Source organism: Pelodiscus sinensis, chromosome 24 (genome assembly GCF_049634645.1).
Source record: "Pelodiscus sinensis isolate JC-2024 chromosome 24, ASM4963464v1, whole genome shotgun sequence".
NCBI lineage: Eukaryota > Metazoa > Chordata > Testudines > Trionychidae > Pelodiscus > Pelodiscus sinensis.
In genome coordinates this window covers 4,784,364-4,802,377 of record NC_134734.1, presented here as the reverse complement: position 1 = coordinate 4,802,377, position 18,014 = coordinate 4,784,364, and the positions used below count along the sequence as shown (strand labels likewise).

At 62.7% G+C, this 18,014-nt stretch overlaps 2 protein-coding genes across 2 annotated transcripts in view; one reads left to right on the top strand and one right to left on the bottom strand.

Moving 5' to 3' along the window:
• The window catches only part of LOC102447848 (dual specificity tyrosine-phosphorylation-regulated kinase 1B), a 31,545-nt gene extending 24,034 nt beyond the window's left edge, over window positions 1-7,511 (top strand). Inside the window, exons 6-12 of the mRNA XM_075908482.1 lie at window positions 161-308; window positions 777-1,063; window positions 2,105-2,251; window positions 2,906-3,046; window positions 3,550-3,853; window positions 4,926-5,041; window positions 6,903-7,511. Of these exons, the coding sequence (XP_075764597.1) occupies window positions 161-308; window positions 777-1,063; window positions 2,105-2,251; window positions 2,906-3,046; window positions 3,550-3,853; window positions 4,926-5,041; window positions 6,903-7,322 (1,563 nt within the window). The 3' untranslated portion in view covers window positions 7,323-7,511. The remainder of the gene's footprint in view (window positions 1-160; window positions 309-776; window positions 1,064-2,104; window positions 2,252-2,905; window positions 3,047-3,549; window positions 3,854-4,925; window positions 5,042-6,902) is intronic.
• A 3,946-nt stretch (window positions 7,512-11,457) lies between these two features.
• Window positions 11,458-13,163, bottom strand: LOC142819739 (fibronectin type III domain-containing protein 8-like). Its single transcript, XM_075908483.1, has 3 exons — window positions 13,031-13,163; window positions 12,663-12,863; window positions 11,458-11,611 (listed from the first exon to the last, which is right to left on the bottom strand). Exons 1-3 carry the CDS (start codon window positions 13,088-13,090, stop codon window positions 11,510-11,512), a joined length of 363 nt encoding a protein of 120 aa, XP_075764598.1. The 5' UTR covers window positions 13,091-13,163; the 3' UTR covers window positions 11,458-11,509.
• Window positions 13,164-18,014: the final 4,851 nt, after the last annotated feature.

Sequence of the window (18,014 nt, the reverse complement as noted above, 5' to 3'; positions counted from 1 at the left end):
TCCCTGCTGCACCCCTGCCCCTGCTGCCCCTGCTTCGGAATCAACTCCTTGGTTGCCAAGGTCTCTGTCATGCAGGCAAGAGGTACCTGCACCTGTCACATCCACCCCCGCGCTGCCCCTCCCTCAGGCTGTCCCTCCGACCTCACTGTCCCCCCCCCAGGTGGTGAAGGCCTACGACCACCACGACCAGGAGTGGGTGGCCATTAAGATCATCAAGAACAAGAAGGCGTTTCTGAACCAGGCCCAGATCGAGCTGCGGCTGCTGGAGCTCATGAACCAGCACGACACGGAGATGAAGTACTACATCGGTGAGTGGGCAGGCCGCTGCGCTCTGGGGGGGCTGTCGGGGGGCAGGGCTGCATGCTGGGGAGCAGTGGCATGTGTCGGGAGGGGGAGGATGTGTCGGGGGGCTGGGCTGCACATTGGGAATCAGGGAGTGGTGGACTGTTGGGGAGCCAGGAGGATGTGGGGCGACTGGCATATTTAGGCAGGGGGGGGTGGGACATCCGTGAGTGAGCTGGGGCATCTTTTGGCGAAGGGGGATGCATTGGGAGCCGGGGTGTATGTCAGAGAGTGGGGGGGCTGGGGCATCTGTTGTGGTGCAGGAGGATGTCGGGGAGCAGGGATGTTGGAGGCTGGGGCAGATGTTGGGGGCTGAGGAGGTTCTACGAGGGAGGCTCTTCTCATCATGATGGGGGGGGCTCAGCAAGTCTGTAAGGTCATGGGGGGGTAGCCCCCTCCCCCCCGATCTGTGCCTCACGCTCCCTCCCCCACAGTGCACCTGAAGCGCCACTTCATGTTCCGGAGCCACCTGTGCCTGGTCTTTGAGCTGCTCTCCTACAACCTGTACGACCTGTTGCGCAACACCAACTTCCGGGGCGTCTCGCTCAACCTCACCCGCAAGTTCGCCCAGCAGCTGTGCACGGCTCTGCTCTTCCTGGCCACGCCCGAGCTCAGCATCATCCACTGCGACCTCAAGCCCGAGAACATCCTGCTCTGCAACCCCAAGCGCAGCGCCATCAAGATCGTCGACTTCGGCAGCTCCTGCCAGCTGGGCCAGCGGGTGAGGGCGCCGGCCTCGCCCCGCAGCCTCAAGCACAGTGCTTTCGGGTTGGGCCACTGGCCAAGTGTGCCAGCTGCACCGCCAAGCTCCATTCCCACCCCCCGTGTAATAGCCTGGCTCCTGACCCCACCCCCTCTCCTCCAGCCCGAAGCGCAGTGCCATCAGGATCATCAACTTTGCCAGCTAGGCCAGCGTGTGCATGTGCTGGGCCTGAGCCGAGGCACCACCCCTCTGCTATGGCCCAACCATACCCACATGCCCTTTGCTGGTCCAGGATCATTGACTTCAGCACCTGGGGCCAGCAGGGTGCTTAGCCCTGCCCCTAGCCCCGCTCTGGGCCGGGGGGGAGGCGGGAATACAGATAGGAGACAGCCTGTCCCCTCCCTACCTCAGCCCCACGGCCAGATCTGGGCTGCCCTGCATTAGTGGTTACAGAGGAGAGGCTGGGAGCCAGGACATGAATTGTCACTCAGCTCTGGGAAGGGAGTAGGGCTTGGTTAGAACAGAGAGGGGCTGGGAGCCAGGACTCCTGTTGCTGTGTCTAGACTGGCAAGTTTTTCCACAAAAGCAGCTGCTTTTGCAGAAAAACTTGCCAGCTGTCTACACTGGCCGCTTGAATTTCCGCAAGAACACTGATTTCCTACTGTAAGAAATCAGTGCTTCTTGCAGAAATACTATGCTGCTCCCATTTGGGCAAAAGTCCCTTTTGCGCAAAGCTTTTGCGCAAAAGGGCCAGTGTAGACAGCTCAGATTTGTTTTGCGCAAAAAAGCCCCGATTGCGGAAATGGCGATCAGGGCTTTTTTGCGGAAAAGCGCGTCTAGATTGGCCACGGACGCTTTTCCACAAAAAGTGCTTTTGTGGAAAATCTGTGCCAATCTAGACGCTCTTTTCCGCAAATGCTTTTAACGAAAAATGTTTCCGTTAAAAGCATTTGCGGAAAATCATGTCCGTCTAGACGTAGCCCTGTGAGACCAGGCTGTGCCTCCCTGCGGGCTGCTCCAGCTCCTGTCGGGGACTCACAACGCTGCACATCTCCACAGATCTACCAGTACATCCAGAGCCGCTTCTACCGCTCGCCGGAGGTGCTGCTCGGCATGCCGTACGACCTGGCCATCGACATGTGGTCCCTGGGCTGCATTCTGGTGGAGATGCACACTGGGGAGCCACTCTTCAGCGGCTCCAATGAGGTGAGGGATGGGAGGGGGAATTGATGCCTGGGCAGAGCCCAAGAGCCACAATCCTTCTCTGGGTGGGAGAGGGGCAGGCCCTGTCGGGGAGAAGGCCATGGTGCGTCATGGGAATTTTTGTTTGGGTGCCTTGGGCCAAGCATCCTGACTGGACTATATCTCTGAGGATGCGCTGTAGTAATGTAATGCTCCTCCAGCACTTCATCAGAGTGGGGCATCGTGGGAAATGTAGTCCAGCTAGGGCACTCAGGACAGAATGGAAGCATGAGCCATATAAACTACAATTCCCATGATGCACCTTGCTTGTTTAGCGGGGATGTGTCATGGTGCATCATGGGAGATGTAGTTCAACCAAAGTGCTCCATATGCCAGAGCTTATGGACTACATCTTATCTGAAGCGGGGCAGTTTAACCACGAACACTCAAACCAAAGCGTATTTAGTTGGTTGGTTTTGAGCAGGGTGGAACTGGCTCATGGGCCTCCCGCTTGGCTGCCCCGCCACCTCCCTGTGGAAGAGGGAAACCTTTGGGCAAACTGAACAGCAGTCAGGATGTGTCCCCCTGGGAGAGGCTGGGCGTGACTGCCCCCATGATCGGGGAGGGAGGGGGACGGCTAGCACGGGTGCCCCATGACGCATCCCCCCTTTCCTGCAGGCAGACCAGATGAACAGGATTGTGGAGGTGCTGGGGCTGCCGCCCCCCCACATGCTGGAGCAGGCGCCCAAGGCCCGGAAGTACTTTGACAAGCTGCCCGAGGGGGGCTGGGCCCTCAAGAAGAACAAGGAGATTAAAAAGGTGATGGGGGCCCCTGGGCTCTCACCCTGGTCCTCATCCTGCACTACTGCTCTCTTCCCCCTCCCTCCCGCCTGCAGAATCCCCCTTCTCCCCATGCCGAGCCAGGCCAGGCCAGGCCATTCCTGTGCTGCTGGGATCCCACCTGCCTTATACCCTGCACTGCTCCCTAGCACCCACTGCCAGGATCCCTCTCATTGGCCCTTGACTGCTGAGATTCCCTGGTCCCCTAAGGTGCAGGGACCCTGGGGCCACTGCTCCTTCTTCCTGCCCATCCCACCCTGCTGGGTTCCCCCATCAGGATCCCGGAATCTCAGGCATGGCCCCCCCCAATCCCTGCCCTGCCAGGATCCCCACGAGCCTGCCCTGCCTGTCAGGGTTCTTGGGTCCATTTCCCTCCCCGCTTGTCTTCCGTGCTCCCCACGGTCCAGCCGGGACCCCCGCAAGTCTCCTCCCGCAACATCTCAGCCGGGACACCCTGCTGACCTGAGCGTCTTTCCTTGCAGGAGTACAAGGTGCCGGGCACACGGCGACTGCATGAGGTGCTGGGGGTGGAGAGTGGGGGTCCTGGGGGGCGCCGAGCGGGCGAGCTGGGCCACTCGCCCTCCGACTACCTGAAGTTCAAGGACCTGGTGCTGCGCATGCTGGACTACGAGCCGCGCAGCCGCATCACGCCCTTCTACGCCCTGCAGCACAACTTCTTTAAGAAGACTAGCGACGAGGGCACCAACACCAGCAACAGCAACTCCACCAGCCCGGCCATGGAGCACAGCCACAGCACCAGCACCACCAGCTCCGTCTCCAGCTCGGGTACGGCTCCTGGTCTCCCCGCCCCCGATCCCTCCGCCCTGCCCCCTCTGGTATGACCTCTCCCAAGACCCTGATCCCCCACCTCCTTGGACATGGCCCCCACCTGGCCACCACTGATCCCCTGCCCCCTTGGGTACAGCCCCTGCCCCTGCCCGGTTCCTGATCTGTTGCCCTCTCAGGTACGGCCCCCACCCTAGTTAGGCCACTGATGCCCCCACCCCCACCCCCTCGGCCCGGCCACCCATTTCCCTGCACCCACCCCCTTGGATACGGCCATCACCTGTGCCCAGCCACTGATCCCCCTGCCTTCGTGGGTTCGGCCCCCACCCCTGCCTGGCCACTGATCTCCCCTTGCCCCAGTCCCCTCTTCACCTTGGATACCCGCCTCACCAGCCCCCTCTCCAGCTCAGCTACAGCCAGTGTCCCTCTAAGATTTTCCATCCGTGAGCGGAGTAAGATTTGTCTAGTGCACCAGTATTGACGTCACGGGCGCGTCTTCGGATGGTGCCACCGCAGCGCCCGCCAGTTACTAACTAGATCGAATAAATTGTTACGGGAGAAAGCTCCACTTATGTGCAAATGTGTGAGCTGCCCCATCTTCCGCCCTGTTCCACAGCGATCCCCTGCCTCCTCCGCCCCCGCCAGCCCCACGGTTCCAATCCCAGGCGGCAGCTGCTGCCCCCCACGTGGCCTCGGCCCTGGCGGCAGCCACCTCCCAATATCACTTTGGCCCCAGCGGCAGCTGGAGCAGCCTCCTCTTGCCGTGGATGCCCCACCCCCCACATGGCCCCACAGTCCAGGTCCAGGAAGGTGAGTGCTGCTGCGTGGGTCTGCAAAGGAGGTGGGTGGGCGCAGAGAGACCCATGGCTACAACCCCACTCTCCTGCCCCAGCCGTGCCCCGATCTACCCCATGCCCAATTTCCCACCCATACCAGCCCTGGTCATCTGCTGCTGGCTCCGTCTCATGCTACGGACTGCACCTGCCCCATATCCTCCAGCCCCACTGTGGGGCTCAGCCGGGCTCCAGCACTGACTCATCTTCTCCATGCCGTCCTCTTTCTCCCCACACAGGCGGCTCCAGCGGCTCTTCCAATGACAACCGGGACAACCGCACCTACCGCTACAGCAACCGCTACTACGCCAGCACGATGGCTGCCCACACTGACTGTGAGATGCAGAGCCCCCAGGTACGGCCCCCTGTCCCCTGCCGCCCACACTGACTGTGAGATGCAGAGCCCCCAGGTACGGCCCCCGTCCCCTGCTGCCCACACTGACTGTGAGGTGCAGAGCCCCCAGGTACGGCCCCTGTCCCCTGCCGCCCACACCCACTGCGAGGTGCAGAGCCCCCAGGTACGGCCCCCGTCCCCTGCCGCCCACACCCACTGCGAGGTGCAGAGCCCCCAGGTACGGCCCCCGTCCCCTGCCGCCCACACCCACTGCGAGGTGCAGAGCGCCCAGGTACGGCCCCTGTCCCCTGCCGCCCACACTGACTGTGAGATGCAGAGCCCCCAGGTACGGCCCCTGTCCCCTGCCGCCCACACCCACTGCGAGGTGCAGAGCCCCCAGGTACGGCCCCTGTCCCCTGCCGCCCACACTGACTGTGAGATGCAGAGCCCCCAGGTACGGCCCCCTGTCCCCTGCCGCCCACACCCACTGTGAGATGCAGAGCCCCCAGGTACGGCCCCTGTCCCCTGCCGCCCACACCCACTGTGAGGTGCAGAGCCCCCAGGTACGGCCCCCTGTCCCCTGCCGCCCACACCCACTGTGAGATGCAGAGCCCCCAGGTACGGCCCCTGTCCCCTGCCGCCCACACCCACTGTGAGATGCAGAGCCCCCAGGTACGGCCCCTGTCCCCTGCCGCCCACACTGACTGTGAGGTGCAGAGCCCCCAGGTACGGCCCCTGTCCCCTGCCGCCCACACCCACTGCGAGGTGCAGAGCCCCCAGGTACGGCCCCCTGTCCCCTGCCGCCCACACCCACTGTGAGATGCAGAGCCCCCAGGTACGGCCCCCTGTCCCCTGCCGCCCACACCCACTGCGAGGTGCAGAGCCCCCAGGTACGGCCCCCGTCCCCTGCCGCCCACACCCACTGCGAGGTGCAGAGCCCCCATGTACGGCCCCCTGTCTCCTGCCGCCCACACCCACTGTGAGATGCAGAGCCCCCAGGTACGGCCCCTGTCCCCTGCCGCCCACACCCACTGCGAGGTGCAGAGCCCCCATGTACGGCCCCCTGTCTCCTGCCGCCCACACCCACTGTGAGGTGCAGAGCCCCCAGGTACGGCCCCCTGTCCCCTGCCGCCCACACCCATTGCAGAGCTCCCAGAGAGGTGCAGCAGTAGGGAACAGGGATGTTAAATATCTGTTAATTGAATAGTCAATTAACTTCATGAATTTTTATCCATTAGTGGACTAGTCTATAGTCCCTGGGGCGGGGCCGGTAGCCAGTGCGCTTCAGCCCCATGCCTGACGAGCCCCCTTCTATCCGGGCTGCTGCTTCTCTATCAGAGGCAGCAGAGTGGGGTGCCAGGCAGGAGCTGGCCTACAAGGGGAGTCAGTTGAAAAACCAGCTCCCCTTGTGGGCCGGCTGCCTGCCGCCCCCTGTTGATACACAGGCAGAAGCACAGGGTGGCAGCAGCCCCTGTCCAGAGGGGCCTGAGCTCCTGGACCCAGCGCGAGCCGGAACTGAGCTGGGCTGCCTGCCCACCTGGCTCCCAAGACGCTGGAAATGCAGAGCCGCAGCGGGAGCAGGGCCCGGGCTTGCTAACACGCGTACTGGTGGGGAGCGGGGGAGGTGCACGTGGTCTGTAGCATTAACCTGTCAGCTTTTGCGTGTCAGTTAATGGAGTACACTTACGTCCCCTGCCGAGCCAGTGCTGGGGGGACTGGCTTTTCCGCTGGCTCCCCCTGCCCCCTTGCTGTCTGTCCCTGATGGGGGGGGGGAGGGGGAAGCGACCAGTGGAGTGACTGCAGGTATTCTTACCGTATCCCCCCCACCCGTTCAGGCCATCTGCAGGCACTGCTCCCCTCACCCTGTTCTTTCTCTCTGCAGGCTCCTCCCCAGCAGCAGCAGCCCCGTCTCTGGGCCGGGGGGGATGTCCCGGCGCCGCCCAGCGACGGCTACCCGCCGATCTTACCTCACAAGCCCACGCCCAGCCAGCCAGCGGCACCGCACTTCCACGGGGCCGGCCCGCACCCGCTCTTCCAGCCGCCCGGGCGCGCCCACTACCACCGCCCGCCCGTCTCCCCCCATGGCCCCGAGTGCATGGAGCTGGGCCCGGGCCCCCGGCACCTGGACTGCGCCCCCTTCGGCTCATCAGCCTTCCGGACTAGAGCGGCGGTGGGGGGGCGGGCGGGCGAGGGGGGGCTGCCGCTGGCCTACCCCGCCCACCTGCGCAGCCGGGCGGAGCCCGAGGACTCGGCGCCCATGTTGGGCGTGTGCGTCCCGCAGAGCACGGCGGCCAGCTCTTGATGACTCCTCAAGCCATAACGCTCTTAGGATGCGCCTCGCGGCGGGGGCGGGCTCCGTGCCCACGGATCTTCACAGCCTCGGGAGCCTTGGAGCCAGCGCCGGGCCTCCTCCGGGCGCGGCCCTGCCCACCACAAGCCCCAGGGGGTGGCAGCACTCACAGCACCCTACCCCGCCCCCCACGCTACCCTGCCCACCTCCCAGCCACCGTGGCCCCTTGCTCTGCCAGAGAGCCAGCCCGTTGGTGCCACCCATGTCCCACGGCTCAGCCAGTCTTGCCGGAGCCTGTGGGCACCGGGAGCTGGTACTGCCCTTGTCCCCTAGCTCTCCCAGGGCCCGGAGCTGGCACTGCCCCTCCCCATGTCCGTGTGGTTCCTACTGTAAATGGTTCCTCGTTAACACTGGCTCCCTGGGCCGAGAGGGCACCGGGGGGGCTGCCGGCCGGACAGAGGGACCCTCTGCACTTCACGGACTGACGGCCACGCTGCCCACCCCACTGTCCAACTGGAATTGCTGCTAAAACCACCCCTTGCTCCGGGCGGCAGGGCCTTAGCCAATATTTATAGACCCCGGCTGCTCACGCCGGGCGGAAGGAGCGCCCTGGTCCCCCTCCTGCCGGGTCGTGCTGGGAGAGCCCTGTGCCCTGCCCTGCCCTGCCCCCCTTCCAGCGTGAGCCTCCTTTCCCCTGCCCCTCCCCCAGCGTGTGTGGGAGCCCCCTGGGGCCAAGGCCTGTGGTCCTGGCGTGGCAGCGAGCCAGGCCGGCTGTGTGGCCCCTGCGTGGCCGTGGTGGCACCGCGCCTGCTGGCTGCCCCCTCTCCGTGGCTCGTGCTGTACTGTTTGTCTTTAATTTATTGTACCAAAGACGGTGCGCGGCTTCCCCTGGAGAGGCCGGAGGGGCTGCCCCGTCGGGCCCTCCCGGCACGGCCCCCGCGCTCGCTGCCGGACCTGGGGCCTCTGCTTTGGAGGGGGTGGTGAATAAAATAGTGACAGCAGCTCCGCCGGCTCCCGCTCCCTCTGCTGGCGTCCTCTGCCCACAGGGAGCCCGGAGCCCTGCCTGCTGCTGGCTGGGGGGACCAGCAAATGGCGAAGCCGGGCGGGGCAAGAGGTAAGCAGGGGGATGAGCCTCCCTTTAGTGGCTGTGAACTCCTTGTGTCTGGGCAGTGCCTGGCACAATGGGGCTCTGATTCCAGCTGGGCAGCATCTGGGGTGGTGGGGCCCTGAAGTTGGGGTCTTGTCCCTAGCGAGTGTGGCAGGGGAGTGAGACAGACCCTGGGGACAGTTTGAGGACACTGGGACAGTAGCCTTCCTGTCCCAAGGGCAATCTTGGCAGGCTCTCCCCTCCCACCCCCATCCCCTGCAGGCTGCTGCTGACTTGGAGACCTTAGTGCCACAGCTGTGCCCCTCTAGACCTGCCAGCAAGGTGGGGAAGCCCTAGAGCTTGGATTCCCCCCAAGGAGTCTTGTCCCTTGGAGGACAGTGTCCTGCGCTGGTGCCTACTGGGGGCCGCAGGCTGGAGGTGAGGCGATTCATGGCAACCGCGCATCCAGGGCTGCCCCCATGTGGCAGCTGTACCCACAATCACGTTCCTGGGGCCGCATGTCGTCTTGCCCCGGAGCAGGTAGGTCTTTGTGGCTTGACCTCCCCCGGAGCTGGAGCTGGGTGAGTTCCGGTCCCCACTGCAGCCAGCCCAGGGTGCTTGATGAGGTATCCATGGCTCCTGGATGGCTAGCCGGGGCCAGGCCTGCCCCTCCTGTGGCTCTGGAATTGGCCAGTCAGGCTGTCTCTGGCAGGAGAAGGGAGCTTGGTGTCCAGGTGTTCTGGCCGAGTGGCAGGTGCCCTGGGTTGGTGTAATCAGCCAGCGAAAACCCAAGCGCCTTGAAGTGCTATGGCTGTGGTGCATCAAGGGGCTGTTCTCTGGGCTGGGCTGCATCTCCTGGCACTGGCTCTTGGCGAGGGGAGGGGGAGGGGGAGGTGGAGGTGCTGCTGGGCTGGCTCGTACCCCCACCCTGCATGTTGGTAGGATGTTAGACTGGCATTTCACAGCCTTTTTTAATAGAGCTCCCCCTCTAACCCAATACCCCTCCCTGCCCGAACCCAATGCCCTCCCCTGGCTCTGGGGGGAGGGGTGTGTGCCAGGCCCCAGTGTCAGCGGCCAGTGCCAGGTGCCCCAGAGGGAGAGAACTAAACGGACTCATGCAGTGATGCCTCCTCTGTTTCCCATTCCCAGCGTCTGGCTAACAGGCCGGAGACCCTCTCTGCCCAGCCTGGCTACCAGCCATTGCCAGACCTTCCTCCATGAACTTAGCGAGCTCTTTTTTTAACCTTGCTGTAGTCTTGGCCTTAACATCTTGTGGCAGGGAGTTCCACAGGCTGCCACCCAGCCAAGAGGTTTGGGAGCAGGAGGTTGGTGTTTCGAGCTGCTGAACCCTTCCCTACGAACATGGAGTGCTGGTCTGCAAGCTCCCAGTCTGCGGGCTTCAGCCTGCCTAGGCCTGGGTCCTTGGGAGCTGTGCCAGTCTGGAGTAAGAGCAGGACCCTGGTAGGCTGCAGTGCCCCAGACCCAGGGGACTCCAGCCTCGCTGGTGGGGGCAGCACCCGCCTTTGTCTCCTGGGGCTGGCTGAGCTTGACGTAGCTCGAGCTGGTCACAACCCCTGAGTTGGCAGCTTTTGGTCCCTAGTCCTCAGGCCCCTTCGCCCAGCCCCTGCCTGCCACTTGGCATGGGATCCTTAGCCAGAGGCAGCAGGCAGGAGCTCAGATCTATGGCTGGGGGGCAGCTGCCGCCCGCCATGCGGGTGCTGGGGCCTGTGTAATCCCCCACCTGGAGATGCTGGAGCCTAAGATGGGCCGGAGCCCCTTAACCCCTCCCCCCGTTACCGTCTCACCCCTGAGATGTCAGTTCCTGTTACCTCTCCATGAGCAACTCCAAGGCCCTGTATCTCCACTGCCCCCACCTGCGCACACAGCCATGCCCCAAAGAAACCCCCGTCACCCCCACGCTGGCCTGGTTCCCCCGCCTCCCCCATGAGCTATGTCAGGGCCCCATAATTCTCCCTTCATGTCAGAACCCAGGCACGGATTTCCCGTGTGGGGGAGGGGGCCAAAGGTGGGGGTGGGGTCTCCAAGTGATGTCTTTCAACCCACCACAAGGGCCCTGCTGGAAGACGCCTCGGTCAACCTGCACGGCTGGGGTCGCCCCAAGTGTGAAAGGGGAGGTTCCCTAGCTGGGGGGAGGGGGGGAGAGACGGGACGGATAGGCCCCCTGACCACTGAACTCGGATCTAGGAGCCAGCCGGTATTTGCATCCCACCGGCCTAAGAGCCAGTGGGGTGTGGGGCAGGCCTGGAGCAGGGGGATGGAGCTGGGTGTTGGCCAGAGCAGGGGATGGAGCCTGCCAGAGGGGGGGTGGGTTGAGTATGGAATGGCTATGGAGGAGGATGGGGGGCTTGAGGAAGGCATCTGTGGCTGGCACAGGCTCCCCCGCCCATAGGCGAGCCCCCTTTCTGCCATTGGGCAGTTCCTGTGTGTATGTAACAGTCCCCAGTCCTGCTCCCCACTGTCCAGTATTCCCCACCCGCCTGCCCGCCAGGGAAGGCCAAAGTCCTAGCTGCACCCAGTTGTGCTGCAGGGAATCAGGCCGGTTCAAGGCAAATCTCCTGGTTTCCTGCAGGGGGTTTGCTCATCGCACCCTGCCCTAAAGCCGCAGAGCAGGGCCCAGTCCCCTCCACCTGCTCCCATCATGCACTGTGATTGCTTGGGCTTGCTCCCATCATGCACTGACATGAGCTTATCCACATCCCATCATGCATTGCACCATGCCCTGCTCCCATCATGCACTGTGATTGGCTTATGCAGCTCCCCTCATGTACTCACATTACCATGTCCTGCTCCCACAATGCCTTCCCATTAGTTTGTCCTGCTCCCATCATGCACTGCAATCCTAATCTCGCAGGGATCCTTGCCCCACGGGTGGACCTCAACCCATGGGCTCTGCCCGCACTCCTCCCCCACCGCCCAGTGTGCCCAGGGCTGGGATGAGGCGGGGTTGCCCCATGGCCCGGTCCCCTGGGAAAGCCCACGCAGGAGAGCAGGGGAGCGCCGGGCTGGGGTGCCTTGCTTTGCACAAAGGGGATACAGGAGTAAAGTGGATGCTCCCATTTTATTTTCATGCCCCCCCCACTCGGTGGCACCCCTAGGGGCCAGGTAAATAGACAGTTTTCTTGCGGGGGTTCAGACGCCGCCGCACGGTGACCATGACGGAGACGGCCTCCTTCGCGCCGGGCACCGTGGCAAACTGCAACAGAGAGAACATGGGTCGGGGGAAGGGCGCTCGCAGGGCTGACCCTGGGCATCCAGCTCCCCTCGAGACACTCAACCCCCCCCGCTGTCTCATCGCACCCTCCACTGCCAGACACCCCTCTGCATCCCCACTGCACCCAGCCCCAACCCCCACTGCACCCAGCCACTGCCAGACACCCCTCTGCATCCCCACTGCACCCAGCCCCAACCCCCACTGCACCCAGCCACTGCCAGACACCCCTCCGCATCCCCACTGCACCCAGCCCCAACCCCCACTGCATCCAGCCACTGCCAGACACCCCTCTGCATCCCCACTGCACCCAGCCCCAATCCCCACTGCATCCAGCCACTGCCAGACACCCCTCTGCATCCCCACTGCACCCAGCCCCAACCCCCACTGCACCCAGCCCCAATCCCCACTGCACCCAGCCACTGCCAGACACCCCTCTGCATCCCCACTGCACCCAGCCCTAACCCCCACTGCATCCAGCCACTGCCAGACACCCCTCTGCATCCCCACTGCACCCAGCCCCAACCCCCACTGCACCCAGCCACTGCCAGACACCCCTCCGCATCCCCACTGCACCCAGCCCCAACCCCCACTGCATCCAGCCACTGCCAGACACCCCTCTGCATCCCCACTGCACCCAGCCCCAACCCCCACTGCACCCAGCCATTGCCAGACACCCCTCTGCATCCCCACTGCACCCAGCCCCAACCCCCACTGCACCCAGCCATTGCCAGACACCCCTCTGCATCCCTACTGCACCCAGCCCCAATCCCCACTGCACCCAGCCATTGCCAGACACCCATCCCTGTCCCCCACTGCACCCAGCCACTGCCAGACACCCCTCTGCATCCCCAGTGCACCCAGCCCCAACCCCCACTGCACCCAACCCATCTCCCTCTGTATCCAGCCCCTCCAGTGCTCCCAGTTCTTATGTGCCTAGCCCTCCCTTGCTCCCAGCCCCACATCCCTCCAGTGCTCCCAGTCACCTCCCCCCATGCACCCAGACCCCAGGTCCTGCTGCCCTGCCCCCACTTACGGTATAAGGGGGACTCCAGGGCCCAGGCCCCGCCGCGTTAAGGGCCCGCACGCGGATCCGGTACTGGGTGCCAGGACTCAGGTTCTGCAGCCGCTCGGGCGCCTGGGCACAAAACCACTGGCTGCGGGTCCCGCTGGGCTCCTGCAGGCGCAGCTCGTAGAGAGACACCCAGTCGCTGCCGTGGGGGGAGACCCACCACAGCTGGGGGACAGGACAGAGATGGGAGCCATGCAGAGACCCCGGCCCCACCCCGCAACTGGGCACAGACCAGAGACCCCCTTAAAGCCAGTGCCCACCATGCCCAGTTCCCCCTTGACCCCAGGGCTCCCAAAACCTAGAACCCCTTTGAGCCCCCAGCCTGCTCCAACCTGTGCGGTGGCGGTGCCCGCGATGTGCTGGCAGATGATGGGCGCCCGAGGGGGCTCCATGCAGACGGGCGACTCCGCCCCACTGTCGGAGGTGTCACCGTCGCTGCCCTCCAGGCCTGGGGCGGCTGGTGGGGGGCACCGGCAGGGACGGCTCACCCGGGGCTTGGCCTCCCGGCGCCCCCCCAAGTCCCGTTGGGCCAGCAGCTCCTCCAGGCTACAGTGCAGGCTGCTGGCTCCTATCGGCCCCATACTGGCCCCCCAGGCTCTGCCCCCCAGTGTGCTGGAGCTGCTGCTGTCACTGTCCCAAGGTAGGGAGTGGTGCTCTATGGGATCCATGGGGCTGGGGGGAGAAGAGACACAGTCAGGGCCCCCCAGATCTACAGGGCCACAGTGCCATGCCCACCAGCAGCCCCTTCCCACTGCCCCAGACTGCCCCCCAGTGCCCGCTGTGGCCCAAAACACCTACCCCCAGACTTCCTGCCATTCTCCCAAACCCTGACCCACTCCACGACCCTGTGACCCCCGTATCCTGGCCCCTAGGCCCCAATCCTGACCCACACAACCGCAATTCAGCCCTCACACTTCCACCCTAATTCCCCCTCCGATAATCCCAGCTCCCCACACGTGACCCCCAAGTGTGGCCCTAAATTCTGAACTGTCCACCAACCCCCACCCCAAACCTAATGTCCCCTTGACCCCCAAGCCCCCAGTGGCCTCAACTGTGACCCCACATACACCCAACCCCTAATGGGCCACCCAAGCCCACGCTTGCCCCATTCTCCTGCTCCCCCACCGCTCCCATTCGGCACCCTCCGACCCCTAGGCTGACCTAGGACCTGCCGTCCCCTCCCCCAACATCTCCCATCCCAAATCTGCCCCAGCCCCATCTGACTGGAGCAACCTCAACCCTCTTAGGCCTTAGCAGCCCCCTCCCGCAGCCTGGCCAGCCCGGCCCCTCACCGCAGCGGGTTAGCCAATGTCAGCGGCAGTCACGGCAGGGCAGGGCTCAGCGGGGTGGGGGGGGCGGGGAGAGTCTCTGCAGCTGAGGGGCAGGGCCAGGTTGGCACTTTTTCAGCCCCATTGTGACTCGCACTGGCCTGGCCCCACTGTGACCTGCTGGGTGGCCCTGGGCAAATCATCCCCCCTTTGGGGGCTCAGTTTGGGCTCCACCCAAGATGTGGGGCAGGGAGCCAGACTGTGTGTCTGGTCAACGGGGCCCTGGTCCCACCTGGGTCCCAGGCTGGGTCTCCGGGCCCTGCCCTGACCGTGGATTAGCAGCGGTGACGCAGAGTTCAGAGCAAATCGGCCCCACGTGGGCTGAGTGTGGCCAGCCCAGCGACGCCCGCCCGAGTCTGCAGAGAGCCTGGCTGCCACCCGCCCCAGGCTTTCCCCAAATCCCCTCGGGCTCCTGCCCCTTGGCCTGGCTGGAGCCGGTTCCTCAGCCCCTGCGGCCCCGCGGGCGCCTTTCCCTCGCGCCCGAAACTCTTTTGTGCCGAAGTGTTGCAGGCGCCGTATTGCCACATTTGCCTTACGTTCACCTGCCCCCAAATAAGGCAGGAACTCCCCCCCCCCAGGCCGCAGTCCCAGAAACGCTCCATGCCAATGGGGGCAGTCCCTCCCTCCCCAGTGCACCACAACCCCGCCCCACAGCCCCTGCCCCATGGCTGAGGGTGGAATGTTTCAAGGCTCTTTTCTCACGGGGGCGACGTGGCCAGGGGCAGGCCTGCAGATCCCTGGCTCCCTGGCGGGCTGGCTCCAGTCCTGCCCTGGGCTTTGCCCTCCTAAGCCCTCCAGTGGCTCTGCCCAGGGCAGCCCCAATGCCCACCCACCAGGGTCACTGAATGACCCCTCCCCTCCATGCCTTGGTCATCTCCACAGCTCTGGGCCGGGCCTCTGAGGGGGGCAGGAAATGGAGGGGCGGGGAGCGGGAGACGAGGTATCTGCGGGGAGGGGTGGACAGGTGACTATGGGGCGCGTGGGGATGGCTGCATGGAGGGGGGGTGCCCTGGGAACAGAGACGCGAAGGATGGGGAGGAGGCAGGCAGAGGGACGAGGGGTGTACAGAGATCCCACCAGTGGTGTGAATGCTGGAGCTAGAGTGGGGGGGGGGGGGGGACGGGGGGAGGTGCAGACAGAAGGAGGTGGATTATCGCCATCGCTGGCTAGCTAGATATGAACATCACAACGGCCAGACTGGGTCAGACCAAAGGTCCATCTAGTACGTTACCCTGTCAGCCAACCCAGTGCCAGATGGCTCAGAGGTTGTGAACAGAACCGGGAATCATCAAGTGATCCCTCCCCTGTCACCCATTTCCAGCTCTTGACAGAGACGAGGGACACCCTCTCTACCCATCCTGGCTAACAGTCATTGATGGACCTAACCTCCATAAACTTAGCTAGCTCTTTTTTGAACCCTGTTAAAGTCCTGGTCTTCACAGCCTCCTCCAGCATGGAGTTCCACAGGTCGACTGTGCATTGTATGAAGAAATACTTTGTTTTAAACCTGCTACCTATTCATTTCATGTGGCTTGTGCACGGAGAGAGAGAGAGCCAGACACCCAGCCAGCTGGGGGTGTATGTCTGTGTGTGATAGATCTGTACATGCTTATAGGCATTGAATGCTGATGGCAGAGAGGCTGCAGATAAAACGGGCTCTTCACTGAACCAAACAGCTGCCTGGTTCTAGGTTTGCTAACGGATCTGGCTGGTGGATGAGAATTGAAGGCCAGGGAGGATGTGTTATAGTCCAGTTTCCCCCTGGGATCCCAGCCTCCTGCCAGTATCTGGGGGCTGAGCTAGTGCTAGTGAGTTCAATCCTTGCGGAGGCTATTTAGGGATTTGGGGCAAAAATTCATCAGGGATGGTACTTGGTCCTGCTGAGAAGGCAGGGGACTGGACTCGATGACCTTTCAAGGTCCCTTCCAGTTCTAGGAGATAGGCAATCTCCATTATTTTAAATTTAGAAAGAGGCATCCAATCTCAAAGGACAGTTGGAGTGATGGAGAATCCACCTTATTCCTCTGATCAGAGATCGAACAGTTAGCCTGGAACCGGTCTCCTGGTATGTGATGGGAATTGGCAGGCCTCACTAGCGTACATCAGAATCATGCTACTAATTTTGCAGCAGGGGGCTCAATTGTAAATTGGCATTTGCCACTGCAACTGGGTGAAAAATTGCAGGCCAACTTTTCTTCCCACCAATATCTCGCAGCTTTGAGTAGATCAAAATATTTTCAGATTTTGAGTTGAATTCACCAAATTGCGTTGATTGAAAACAAAATCCAAATATTAAAACCTTTCATTCAGTCACTTCAGACATTTTGCGGATTTTTGTTTTATTTGAAACTTTCTGGTTTCGAATTTTACTGCAAGTGTTTAGCAGCGGAGAAAATCCAGACTTGTTTTTGGCTCGGGCCCCCAGGCCTGCTCCGTTTTACAAGACCTTGAAATGAAACAAAATACTGACAAATGTGAAAAGGCTTCGTTTGGCCTCGACTGGAATCGTCTCTCCCAAGGCAAAAGTAGCCACCCCTGCACCTGTGGGTGACCTCAGGCACCGTATAGAAATGAGCCATGGGTGCAGGAAATGGGGATTTATTGACATCTTGACATTTTTTGAAAATGACACAAATTCTGTTTTTTTCTGGCTTGAGCTTTGTAGGCACTTTAAGAACAGCCGTGCTGGGTCAGACCCTGTCCTCTGACAGTGGCCAGTGCCAGGCACCCATGAGGACAGAACAGGGAACCATCCAGTGATCTCCCCCTGTCACCCATTCCCAGCCTCTGACAAACTGAGACTGAGGCGCCCTCCCTGCCCCGCCTGGCTACCAGCCATTGCTGGACTTACCAAGTCCTCTATGGATTTATCTAGCTCTTCAGCAAATTAACCAGGTAAAGGTTAAAAAAGAGGCCCACTGGGACACAAGTCCTCTCAGAACGACGCAAGCAGGCCAGGGCTGTGAGCAGAGCTGAGAACAATGCTGGATTTCCTTGTCTGGTTAAAAAATGTCCAGATTTTGGCTGTTGAATCCCACTTTGGAAGAACCGTTTTCGGGCGTGTGAAGCTATTCCGGGAATTCAGTTCCCAGCCCAGCTGCGCAACAGACCACCAGGTGGCAGCAGATGACTAAGCTTTGTGACAGCGCTTGGCAAATGTTCCCCTTTGGGGCAGGAGGGGCGGGGCCAGCAGCCACCCCAGCTTACAGAGGGGTCTGAGCCCTGGAGGTTTTAGGCCGGGGCAATCAGAGTTGCCCAGGGCCATGAGACACTTGGATGTGAAACCCTGGTGCAACTGGACAAATCTGTTGAGCTCAGGAGGGTCAGGGTGTTGCCCCATGAAATGTGGTTTATAAATCCTTCCGCCACCTTGGAAAACCAAGCTCAGTGCCGGGCACTACCCAGACCCAGCCAGAGCCAGGCCCTGTCCAGCTGGGATCAGGGCCCCATTGTGCCTGGTGCTGCCCAGACCCAGCCAGAGCCAGGCCCTGTCCAGCTGGGATCAGGGCCCCGTTGTGCTTGGTGCTGGCCAGACCCAGCCAGAGCCAGGCCCTGTCCAGCTGGGATCGGCCCCGTTGTGCCTGGTGCTGCCCAGACCCAGCCAGAGCCAGGCCCTGTCCAGCTGGGATCAGGGCCCCGTTGTGCCTGGTGCTGCCCAGACCCAGCCAGAGCCAGGCCCTGCCCAGCCGGGATCAGGGCCCCGTTGTACCTGGTGCTGCCCAGACCCAGCCAGAGACAGGCCCTGTCCAGCTGGGATCAGGGCCCCGTTGTGCCTGGTGCTGCCCAGACCCAGCCAGAGACAGGCCCTGTCCAGCTGGGATCAGGGCCCCGTTGTGCCTGGTGCTGCCCAGACCCAGCCAGAGCCAGGCCCTGCCCAGCCGGGATCAGGGCCCAGTTGGCAAACTGGGCAGGGGGTGGCTGCTGCACCCACCCACCGCCTGTGACTACAGCAGCAGCGAGACTCTTGGCAGATCCAGGCCGAGTTTCT